A 13375-nucleotide genomic window follows, 5' to 3' on the forward strand; every position below is an offset into this window, starting at 1 on the left:
ATGTAGAATGAGCTTTAAAAATTCCATAGGCTTTAAATTATTAAATAGATTCACATTAAATTATATTACAAACTAATAAATTCCTGAAAAAATATTAAAAATCAATTTTTACCGCCTTTTGCATTAAATTGAGCATATGATATTTAATATTCATTTCCATTTTAATCGCCTTCAACCAAAACACAAAAAAAATAATGTTTGTTCATAAAAGTATGAAATCATGTAGGATTTCGAATATGTAATATTCAGCATACATGATTAGTAATTCACATCAATAAATCATTAATATAATTGCAATTGAAACTCCTCTTCTCTTCTGCTTGTTATACAGAGCTATAAATTGACATTAAATTAACTTCTTTTCCATCATAATCGAAACTACATGTAGGTTACATACATATATTGGAAAAAGGGAGGTAGAATGGAATGAAGAAGGAGAAAGACGGCGAGATTGATTATTGGTCAAATGATTTATCGACTTTTAAATAACTGAATTGCATGCTTTTTCGGCTTACGAGTTAGTAAGAGAATTGATGACCATTCGATGTTTCGGTATGTCAGTAATAAACAATAGAAGTCCATCAAAAAATGACCATAAGAAGCGAGAATTTTTAGCATAATTGCAATGATGATTTATTATCTTTTCAGTTCTTTTCATTTTCTTTTGGAATTTCAAACAATGCAAAGATGTATTTTTGATGCACATTTAGTGAGTATAGATGCATAGAGAGTAAATAGGCGTCGTGATGTCTGAGAATAAATTGAACATTTGGGTTGGTGCCAGACATTCTATGTTATAGACAGATTTGTGTTCTGACTAGACAATCAGTTAGCAAGAAGTGATTCCGAATAGTTTTAGTAACAGGAAATGCGCTTAATGCTGATTCAACTTGAATTTTCATACTCCGTGACATTTACCACAACGTTAAGTCACTGCGCATCATGTAAATCAACTGTCTGAGTTATACTCTGTTCATTTTTCAGAAGCCCCGCAAGACTTTCGTCTCGAAAAAAAAGTAAATCGTTCATAAAATTAATTTATTTTGGCAATATGTTAATGCTCATCGACATCCATTGCTCTCGTTTAAATTATGATTGTACATAAGCATGAGAATGCAAATAAATTTTCATAAAAAAAAAAAGCAATGCAATAAAGTAATGCGAATTAAATGAGGAAGAAACCAAGAGAATTATGATATAAATTTCTTTGAAAATATTTTTTCGCGTATTCCAAATTTTTATGTATCTCTGCATGCCATTCTTGGTATATCATTGGCAAAATATGTTAACACACAATAGCATTTATAATATTAATATGAATATTGTAGGGGGATGTGGATGTGATTTTAGAAATTTAGGAAATATTGGTGGGCTTTTTTAGACAGAGCTTGTCCACAGGGAGGGACTGGGGGTCAGAATATCGATTTTTCGCTTTACGTAATAAGTGAACGGCCCCACGGCACTTAAAACACTTTAATATTACTTTAACGTTGAATGACATCCTTAAATACTTAACCTAAATACCTGAAATTATTCATGACATTCTAAATTCAATTAACTCAAACAAGTTGCCTATCCTTTCAACTTTTTCCTGATTTCTCGCTCTCATATCTCTTTACACTCACTCCCATAATATATTATAACTCAATTTTTTTTTCTCCGCCAAAAAAAAATGATGTGCAGACGAAAGAGAGCATAAATCCGAGACAAGAGTTGAGGTAAATTGTTTCATGTTGCTTGCCTTTTTCCTGTTCATATCTCACTCCTTTTAAAATTCATATATGCTTGAAAAATATGTTCATATTTGTGTATATAAAACCTATAAATAATAATCTGTTTATATGCTCTGCCAACATCCCTTGAAGAGATTATCAATATAAGATTTTTTGAAGGATTTTCATCTTTTTTTTTACTTTACGTGAGATATGTTTGTTGAGTTAAAGGAAATCACATAAAGGTGTGTAAACCTCATTTCTTGATCTCACATCTCGTATAAATTGAATCATCATCATCATAATCTTCATGATATGAGAATGAAAGAAAGGAAAAAAGGGAAAAATTCTCTTACTGAGAATGAAAAAAATAGATTTTTAAATGTACTGTTATCAGATACTTGTGAGCTTTATCCTGCTGTTGACTTCATGTCTTATAAATTTAAAAATAGACTATGGCTTTCTATGAAATGATCTTTTTTGTAAAGTTGACATCCATGACCTCTTTTTAAGAATGTATGACTAATATTGACACTTTTAGGGCTTTATGTGCATCCTTTATGAGCATAGAAGTTTATATTTAGATTTATTTGGAAAATTGAACTTTGAATACCTTAACAAAGTTATTAGTTTCCATGAATCTCTCAAGAGATAGCAAAGTTATGGTTCATATGATCTGTATCAAAGTTATTGCAAATTTACAAGAATCAGAATACTCTACAATCGATAATTCCTGGATTTAATATAACTTACAAAATACCATCAGAATGTTTTGAATTCCAAACTACCAAAAGTTTCTACGATTTAGTATTTCTCGATTGATGTCTTCCTGACCAACTCTTCTCATCAAAACTTGATTGCATAGTGTTGCTTGGGAGAGACACAAGCTTTTTATAACGCACTGGTTGGAATTCACAATAGAAAAGGCGTCCTGGTGCTTCAAAAGCAATATGGTATAGTACGGTAATGAAGGAATGCCAATTAGATGTCAAAACTGAGAATTTGTACAAACTTTGTGATTCGGTCAGCAATAAAGTCAGATGGAAAGCTTTTGCAGTAACCTAGGCTGCAAGTCAAAGTATGTAAAATTTTCTAAAGGATCAACAGAGTTTTGTGTATCGTATAACGTACCGATTGACAGGACATGTTATTAGAAGACTGTTAAAGGTCCTTTTAAGGTCTTTAAGGACTTTGTGATGGTAGAAGATAACATGGGCGTCAAAGAACTCATGGAAAGAAGCGGTGAGACCAATCGGGAATTAGCTAACTAGTTTTAGGTGACATCTATTAGAGGTCAGATCATCGATCAGCAATTGTTTAAGTTTGACTCATAGCTCATTGTATCGATTATCCAAGGTAGGAAGAAAGTCAAGAACGTTTAGTTTGTTTCAAAATCTCATACCTGAATTTAAAAAATGCGCTCAACATTCCCTTACAAGTGTAGTGAGCTTTAGAAAATAAAAAATTTAACGTACATAATAATATGCTTGCAGAAAAAAAAAACTGGAACATATTCGAGTCGATATTAGAACAGAGAAGGAAAAAAGAACCACATGAGATTTCTACCGTTCACTTTTTCATTTTTTTTTTCAGTTCCAAAAAGGATTCCAACAGAGACTTTTATTTAAAAAATAATATCAAACAGAGAATCTCGGCAAATATTGATCGAAATAAAAAAGGCAAAAAAAAAATTGCAAGTTTCGTCACACAATAGAGCAATGATGGAAAAAAATAGGAAGAAATTTTTGCAAACGTATGATAAAATAACTGAGATTTGAAATAAAAAATATTTTTAGATTGTTTCGATTAGCCATATAATAACTTTTTTTGTGTGACCCGTTTTGTCAGCATTTATGATTGCGTCAAAGATAAGGATTGAATCGATAACATGACAGATATTATTTTTAAAAAAGAGATATCATTTTGCTGCATTAAAAAGTTTTGCAATTTAGGAAAAAAAGTGTTATTGTTGAATATTGGGGTATTTTATTTAACTGTTGGGTTTTGACTTTAAATCATAATAGTTATGGAAAATGTGGAAAATCGGTTGTCATGCAGTAATATTTTTAAAAGTCATTATACCAAAAATTTGACAACTTTTGATCGTCTTACTGAAAATTTCAATAAAATAAGATTGTCTTTTAGTTATTGCTCAGTTTAAGTCGGTCTATTAGGGAAATGGTTAACTTTGTTAATAGTTTCTTTTGTCTTAATGAAGATTTTGTAAAATTCTCACCTCTGCATTTCATAGTTAGACAAATTTCTTTGTATTTTCCAAAACAGACAAAGATAATCCTATATATCAGTGGTGGGCCACCTTTTCTTTTTACCGTTACAACTAAGTGTTATGCTCCGATCGAAACCACACACGGTATGCGGTTCATAGTATTTCCCAGTATTTTTAAAATGTTTTGGCTGCACACAGATTGTCCACGACTTTTCTAAACTCAACAGTAATAACACAATTACTCTTAGTATATTGTGTTGTTAATCAACCACATAAAATGACACAGAATAACATGTTAAACTGCTTAAATTGTAATTTTACCAGTAATATAATTAGGTATTTCTAAAAAGATTCAATAAACTAAACATTTTTACCAGCAAATAGAAGTCTTCATACTGTGCATAAGCTCAAGATTGAAAGAAGCGACGTGAAAAGTCGATAACATTAAGAAAGTCACAGTAAACGCAGATCATACTGAGATAATACCCTAAATTGCTAAAGGTCAAATTTGCTTTTTCATCCCCGTCTCAGAGTGCTGAATATTCAAATTAGCCAATTTGTTGCTGTTTTTTTAACATTACATCAGTAAGACAACGAAGCACAAAAGAATGTAAATTGTAATTTTTCTATGCTCATCTCCGTTTGCCCTTTCATATTGCGGACAACAAAAAAAAACTCTGGGAAGGAACGTAAAATTACTCGCACAAAAGATAACTAACTAAAAAACTTTTACTGTTGCAATTTAAAAAGGAAAAGTTTGAATTAAAAAATCCTTGTTTTAAACAAAACAAAACAGAAAAGTTTTGTCCTTTTCCATTCCCAATTCCTTCCTTTATATTTCCTCTTTTGGAATTTTTATCTCTCAATTTTCACAACCAAGTATTGTTGAATGTAAGAAGAAAATAATTTAAAAAAAAATTAATAGCAATTGAAGACAAGACGATGTGATGAAGAGTTGAAGAAGAAATGGAATAAAAATTGTAAAATCCCGTGCGACACAAATTAGGAAGGCTCCGCTCTTTTACTATTCCAAACGGAAACCGCCTCCGATTGACTTTCATATGGATTCAAATATTAGGAGCCTTCCATTTCTTGTTAATTAAGGAAATATAGCGAAGCCCTTAATATTACATGGCGGAGCCTTCCTAATCTTGTTACTCGGGATGTTACAATGTAGTGACATTTTTAACGCATTCCGTATTTTTTATCAAGTTTTTTCAGCATTCCCCATAATTTAAGTTTTTATAAATTGTTAGTTTTATTGTTGAAAATTAAAATCAACATTGTTGCTCAAAACGCGCAATTTCATATTAAAGAAACTGTATAAAGCAACAAGAACTTTCTTACCTCATAAAATTGATATATCTCTGATCTGATCTCTAGACGTAAAGAAGAAACTTAATAGGATTAAAAAATGAAGCGCAAACAATTTTTTTATTTCAATTTAACTAAGGGGGCTTTATGTACGTAAGAAAGATTTCTTTGAATATAATTCATCTAAATTCAGAGGAGGGCAACCTTTTTTTTTGCGACACACCTTAGGTGGTAAGATCGACCAAAATCGCACATGGCTTCAAGTTCATGGCATTTTTAAAATTATTTCGACAATATAGTGCGATCAGTGATAGGCAATTTGTGTGTCAAGGCACTAGGTTGCTCATCAATGATATAATGCCAAGAAAATAAAGTTTTAAAAGTGAGAAAGTTTGCTATTAAATTAGAAAATCTTTTTGCTTACAACTTTAAATCAATTTTATTCATAATTTGATTCTTGCACCCAAATCACTTGTAAAGAGTGTATCCAGGTGGGTGGTTTTTGGGCTCAAAACCTACCTCTTCTGGCGAATTTAATGTTTATAAAACCCCACTTGAGTTAAACTCACGTAAGCTGTACTTGCCGTTCAAATATAGATATTTAATCCTCTACAAGTAATTTTGTTTTCATAACTAATGATGAAAAACAGGCAATTATTTAATAAGCATCACATCTTCTCACGATCGATAAATACTTAGTATTGTTGTTGGGTGCCTTAAGGTAAATTGAATTTGATTCAGGCTAATATTGACATTCATAACCTGGCCATGGAAAGATTCATTGACATTGGCATCATTCATGTCTGTATTGTAGGCAATATTCATTAATAGGCAATATTCCAGGTATTGAGAGAACTAATAATTCTAATATGAGCTTGTTGTCGACTTGAATTTTGTATGGTTTGGTCGACTCAAGTCGATTCAGATTTTATGGAAGGATCGACTCAAGATGACTCAATTCCATAAAATTAGAGTCGAATTCGAGCTCTGGTTCTAATTACGGATCATTTTGTTACATTTCAATCTGTGAGCTCTCTCTCGTCTCAGGAATTAAGCACAAAAAGGATTAAGTATTCCTTAATCACTCCAGAACTGACCCAAAAACTTCAGATAATGTTCTTAAATCTACATTTAATAACCACACTAAAATCTATTTTTTAAAATCTTTTATAATATTTTTCACACAACTACACATGTAGAGATAATTTAATGAAAAAATGAACACAAAATGATTCTTTCGCTCTAAACTCTTTTTATTTAATCTGCCATAATATTTTTCTTTTTCATTACTCCACAGGAAAGAAAATTGCAAGCATTTCCTTCTTCAATATTATGTGCATCATGTGCAACTAATCTCACGTTTATAATCAATGAAACGTGCACTGCTTCCCACGTCTTACTCTTTTCTTTTTATTCTATCCAGTATTTTTTTGTGGTAATTGATTTAGAATGAAAAAAAAAATGCCGTCTAAGAAGAGGAAAAGCTCAAGCTGAGTGTATTTAAAGCAAAAATTGTGTTATTAAAAATAAATTGCAGTTTGTCATGATGGAAGATAAGTTAGATGGAAATAAATATGAATTTATAATACCGAAGATTAACTGCTTATCCTAGTCGACTATTAACCCGTTTATTGTGCTAAATATGGCTTGGTTGTAACCCTAACAGGCAAAAAGCATGCTTTCGTGATACAGAAAGACCATTAAGGTACATAAAATCCGCCTCTTTGCCTGTTAGGGTAAACGGCGTTTTAGTCTTGAATATCAGATATGAGAAGTAATTTTACATCATTCATATTTAGTCATTCATTCATTAGGTCATTCACAAATGATGTCCAATAAAAATTTCATCTTTAGACCCTTTACTTGCTATGTCTTAATAAGGTATCTCACATTTTTGACAGAGCTGGATGTCATCTCGGATTTTGTATGAAAAAGTCAACTAAAGTCGACTCGACTCCATATAAAATTCGAGTCAACTTCGAGCTCTGACCACCTTTAATTCAAACATCATTTATGAACAATCCCCGATTAATGTCATTGAGTAAAGCTAAAGAGATAATGAGAAGTTTCATGAATGACTTGATAGTACTTAATTAACACAAAAGATGACTCTTGTTAATTTAAAAAAACCCTAAGATATGGAGATGAGGAAGTCTGAAAGCTCAACAAGAGTTGACTCTAATTATAATTGGTCGGCCAATTATATTGGGATTAAGTTTGTTGAGTGTATGTATAAAGTTTATAAAGGCTCATGGAAGCATAAACAAAAATATTTTTTTTGCCTTCCTTTACCATAATAGGATAGACACACGCAGACTCATCATCTAATAATCTCATAGCAACATTCCACATTCTGACTGTCTATGTCTTTTCATCTTTTTTTATATGATATTTTTTTCTGTACTTCTTTTTTTTCTATATCAAGTACATTTATGTCATAAGTGGTGTATATGTTGCTCTCTGAATCATAACGATGATGAAAACTAAATACGGCAATATCTCTTAAATATATGGAGGAAAAAAAATTTTACTCTCTCTCCCTATATTTTTATCTTTATTCCTTGCTGCATACTCTGCATGTTATGTGCTACATCTAAACATCCATCAACAATCATTTTCTCATTCAAAAGTAGATTTCTATATTTTTACATGTACATACATACATTATGATGGGACTTATACACTCAGAGAAATTTTTAAACTTTAAGGAACGTGTTGCTGTCGATGGAGACAATATTGCACTTGGAATCAGAAATTGACAAGTGGTTGCCAAATATTGCTGGTTTTAGTTGACATCTATGAGATCACAATTGGTCTATTCCGCCAGCAAAGTAAATAAAGAACGTATTGGCAAGTTCGAGAAAGAGATTAAGTATGTAAAGCACACGACGCAGAAACAGTCAACTTGACTTTGGCCTGATTCCGGACTTCACATAATCTGGCTTGGTGCTAGATTAATGCTGGCTTGATGCCACAGTCATGCTTCCCTGGGGCTGGATGAAACTGAAGCTCGAGGTCAACTCAAGTGCTTCATTAAGCCGAGTCGACTCAAATGCTGTTTTAACTCGCGCCGATTCTAGTTGACTTCGAGATCTGATTTTATTTAAGCAAAATTCGAAGTCAATTCGGATTTTGTATGGAAAATTCAACTTGACTCCATATAAAAATAGCGTCGATTTTGAGAACTTAAGTTTCAAGTGATTTCCTTTCCAGGAAATTCCTAATTATAGCTCTAATCACACTTATCCGAAGTACTAAACTTTATGGAGATAATGTAAAATATTTACTTTCAGTGTACCTTTATGAAAAGACGATGATGATGATAAAGATCACATATATAAATAAAAAGCTTTTTTTTCTGAGCAGAAGAAGAAAATCATGGAAAGAGAGTGAAGAGATAGGAAGAAAAAAATTATGTTATGCAAATTTGGATCAATTTAGCAAAGAAAAGAATGAAAGGAGAGATGCAAAGTCATTACATTATCATTTTTCCATTCATTGTGTGGCACAGTCACTCTTCCTTCCTTCCTATAACCGCTTTTCATTCTTGTAAGTAATGAGAAGATATCAAGATCTACATGTACATTCATATCCTTTTCTTTCTCTTTCTTACATACCCGTTATACTCAATTTTTGAGAAAATGTAAAAGAAGCGGAATAAGTGAAAGTGGAAATGTGTAAAAAGGATAGAAGAGAGATGAACGATAAATTATATAACTGATAAATTAACATTATGTTGTTGAGAGCTTATTCAACCGATGATACCATTGATTGTGCTTTTTTTTAAATCTCATCGTTAACATTAATGTTAACAATAACATCACACTGTCGATTGAAACTTATAGGGGTGATGTTCAGTTTTTTCAGCAATTTTGAATCGTTTACAAATAGGATTTATGGATCCTTCTTCCGCGTTGTCACAAAACATTTATGCAATACAATTATGAGTTTCCATACAGCTCAAAAGGAATTGGGGAAACCAAGGGGAATTGAAGAAGCCGAGAGGAATTAAAGAAGCGGAGGGGAATTGGAGAAACCGAAGTCAGGCTTTGAAGGTGAACAAATGTCAAATGCATACCTTTGGTGTTCCCTATTATCACTAAATGCACCACTGGCGACCGAGCGCTGTGTCAGGATATGTTCCTTAACTTACTTACTTCGTTGGCCGAAAGATGAATTGTGATCCATGCCCTCCCTTAACATGCATCTAAAGTTGGCTTTATCACTGGCAATCACTTGCCAATTAGCAGTGTTAAGTGCATTACCATCTCTATCAACAGCATCTCTCCATGTGTGCATTAAAAGATAGATTAAAAGCCTGTTCACGTATTTAAACTCTGCCTGAAGGGTGGCAGCCCCACAACCATGATAGGAATGGTAAAATTTACAATCTATCATCATATACGATATAAAGAAAGCAACAGAAAGAAAATAGTGCTGGACTAACATTGACGACCCAGTGCAAACTACAATGGATACAGCCCAAAAGACTTCAATTTCACAAAATTTGTGACTTTATTGATGAACAACCCCATAATATGACTTTATTTGAAACATTTAATTTTTAAAACTAAAAAATCCAGACCTGTCATGAATAAATGAAATAACAAAGAACAAACATGCTCAAAAATCTCTTTAATGCTTTCACTATACATACAAATATATAAAAAGAAATGGAAACAAAATATAGCAAATGAAAATCAGCATAAAAATTGGAAAAATTCGGATCAAAAAGTCACAGAACAAAAAAAAAGTATTTTATTTTTGTATATTGTGTTCAGGGTGAGTAATAGAAGGAGGAAAAAAAAATATCCATTTCAATTGTGTTTCATTCTCATATTTGTATTCAAATAAGATCACATTGAACAAATGATATCAATAAGTTATGCAATAAAAAACAACATAAATATATACACATATATACTTATTGTATGCTTTCTTTCCTTTCGTAACATTAAATAAATTTTTCAAATTTTTATTTTTTCTGAAATGTACCCTTTTTATATTTTTTTATTTCGTCCTATTTTGATGTCAAATTATTATTATAAACAAAAATCTTCTCTAGACAAAGGAAAGAAATGAAAATCATAAATTTATTTTTGTCTTGCTCTTCATTTTTTTGGACAATAATTTATATTAAATGAAAAAAAGATTTTTCCAATTTGACCAAATTTTACTTTGATAAACGATTTTTTGAGATTTATTTTTTGCTCAAATGAAAGAGTTTGACCTAAATAGCACAAGTCAGTTTGGATTTACATCAATCCAAAAGACGAATCCAATTCCAAGTCAGATTAATCCCGGTCTGCGGTCGGATTTTTGATCAATTAACCAATTTGTGCTAAGCATTCGGATAATATTTTTTAACAGATAAACTTAGAACTTAAATGAATTTTTGATAGAAATTCAATAATTTTTCAATGACTAAACTCACAAAAATGAATTTTTTTCTTCAATCTATACCTGAAATAAAAATAAAGAAAAGAAGACCCCAGTTGACAAGTTTTCATTTGACTAGATCAGTGGTGAACAACCTTTATTTTTTCGCGACACACCTTGGTGGTAAGACTCGACAGAAACCATTGACACTCGAGTTGCAGCTTATAAGATGCCACCATTGTATTAGATATAATCTTGTTCTAGAGACGAGTAATGGCTTCTTGATGAGGTTAGTCGTCTTTGGAACTAGACATTCAACTAGTCAAATAAAACTATGTCCACTTAGGAACATTAAGTATTTCCTATTTCACCATTTCGCATACAACAGCATTTATTCTACATAAATAATTTAATAATATACACAAAAATAAGTATTTTGAATTGCCCTACATTTTTCTAAAATCAAAATTTATTTTTTTGCTTATATAAAATTCAAAATATCTATCAGATTCTTATTTATAGCTCCAAGCAATCAAAAAGTTTATTCCCACACAACAACAAAAAGTTTGCAAACAGGATGAAAGCCTAAGAAAATTTCAACTATCTAGTTTTAAATTTGTTGTTCAATTCTTTAAATTTCTCCCAAAATGTGAGATTCAAGAGATGCTGTGGAGCCATTCGGAAATAATTAGGCCCGAATCCTTTATAGAAGCCACCAAAAAAGCCTTCGGTCTTTGTGACTTTAATAAAGCAGTCGATAAGGTTACGATATAATAAACCCCTTCCATCCTTTCCTACTGGTTGATTAAACATTCGTGTTGCGGCTGTATCAAATGGAGTCATAAAAATGCAGGTTACTAAACCCGTTACTCCACTGCCTACAACTGCACGTAAGAAAATCGAATCTGCAAATGTTTCGTATTGTGCGAGAAAGTTTTTGCAAACGGAAAATGTTGAGAGCTGCACACTTGATCCAACAACATTTCTCGGCACAAGAGCTGTATAACCTTTCCATAATCCTTTAATTCCATTGTTTGTGTAGATGGTTTTCAAAGCATCAATGAGACCGGAATGACTATGCTGATATCCAACGGCATATTTTGAACTCGCACTCTGTGACTGTAATTGTACTTTAATCATATAAAAGGGACATGAGGCTGTTCCACCTAGAAATCCACAAAATCCACCAACAATAACACAACGTATCATTGATAATTTGCCATTCTCGTCACGATTTAAGAATCCATAGTCATCCAATGTTTGATACGCTCCCAATCTTACACTATTCAAAGTAAATTGAAAGGCTGTTTGTGCTGATAAGCCTTTTTGTAAGCCTTTCCATCCCTCTGCTTTAATGATTGACTGAATTGATTTGTAAATGTTCTTATATGGTTTGTTCTTTACATCTTGCGCTCTCATCAGTTCGCCTTAATGGAAGATAAAAAGTAAATTTATGATAATCTTAGTCAATTTAAAATTTGGTAATGTTTAAGAATGACTTTGTGGGTATCATAAAATATATCAGAATTGTTAATATTCGAAAGATAAAAATTTTTGATTGACATTCAGACATTTTCTAGGAAGAGATTGATTTAAACAGGAAATGAGAATGTCATGCTATTTTTCCTTATGCCTATAAATACCAAGTTGATTTATTCCTGATCTTAATATAAAAGTTTTTGAATATGAATTGCAAAATTGGTTTTGTTTGTAATTTGACATGTAATAAATATCACAAAAATTTGATTTTCATTCATTAAAAGTTTAAATATAATTTTCAAATTGCTTAAAAATTTATACGTATGGACTAATAAGTACGTATGTCGTACGATATGTAAAATGAAACTTTTTCAAACAAGAATGTTTCAAAAATGTCAATTTCTTAACTTCTGCTAACAAAAAAAGGAAAGTAAATGTAAAATTTATAAAAGAAGTGGAAGTTAAGGAAGAAACTTTTCGAATACTTTATTAAGACTGAAACGTTTCAATTTCAATCGGAAGTAAATTTTTCAAAATTTCTTAGCCAATAGAATGGGGAAAAACCCAAAAAGTTTTTCATTTCATTTCTTTCACATCACTTACCTTGAAGTTGTTGACGAGTTTTCATGACCTACAGCAATGAATGTTTTCAAATTTTTCAAAATTAAGAAGAAGTAAAAATATTATAGAATTGATGTTTATTTATTTGATAAGTTTATTGGATAATAAAAGGAAAAGTAAATTTACATCGAACGGATTGCTGAAGAAACCGGCACAAACTCCGGAAAAACCACCAAGAACAAACTCCATTGCTGAATGAACTAATTAGATTTTCACTAAAAATTATGATGCAAACAGGTTGCAAGAGTTCCGTTTGTTATCACTTCAATTGACTATCATTTGTGTTATCTAGGCAAATATTTATATTTTTCGCATTTTCTACTTCATTCTGATAAATTTTTCTAAATATTTGTACTAAATTATGCTAAAAGTATGACTGTTCATTAAAAAATTTTCACTATAATTTATTTACTAACGGTTCGTTAAAAATAAAAACAAAATTTCACTAAAAAATTTTTATTGTGAAATTCAAAACAAATATCAACAAACACATCGTGCGCGCTACTGACTAACAGGGGACAGATCACTACATTAGATTTGTGAAATTTGAATTTATGTATCCGTTACTTTATTGGTAACAAAGTTGAAATTCTTTAACATAGAGATTCTTTATTGGATATTAATTTAAATTATGGTAGCTTAT

General features: G+C 31.2%; 1 protein-coding gene across 1 annotated transcript; it reads right to left on the reverse strand.

The window, feature by feature from the left end:
* Positions 1–10854: 10854 nt before the first annotated feature.
* LOC139089674 (solute carrier family 25 member 35-like) lies at positions 10855–13136 on the reverse strand. The gene is made up of 3 exons (XM_070639257.1): positions 12859–13136; positions 12715–12742; positions 10855–12059 (listed from the first exon to the last, which is right to left on the reverse strand). The coding sequence occupies exons 1-3, from the start codon at positions 12919–12921 to the stop codon at positions 11233–11235; spliced, it is 918 nt and encodes a 305-aa protein (XP_070495358.1). The 5' UTR covers positions 12922–13136; the 3' UTR covers positions 10855–11232.
* Positions 13137–13375: the final 239 nt, after the last annotated feature.

Source organism: Chironomus tepperi, unplaced genomic scaffold (assembly GCF_022539635.2).
Source record: "Chironomus tepperi strain 1889 unplaced genomic scaffold, CSIRO-AGI_Ctep_v1 contig_191, whole genome shotgun sequence".
NCBI classification, from domain to species: Eukaryota; Metazoa; Arthropoda; class Insecta; order Diptera; family Chironomidae; genus Chironomus; species Chironomus tepperi.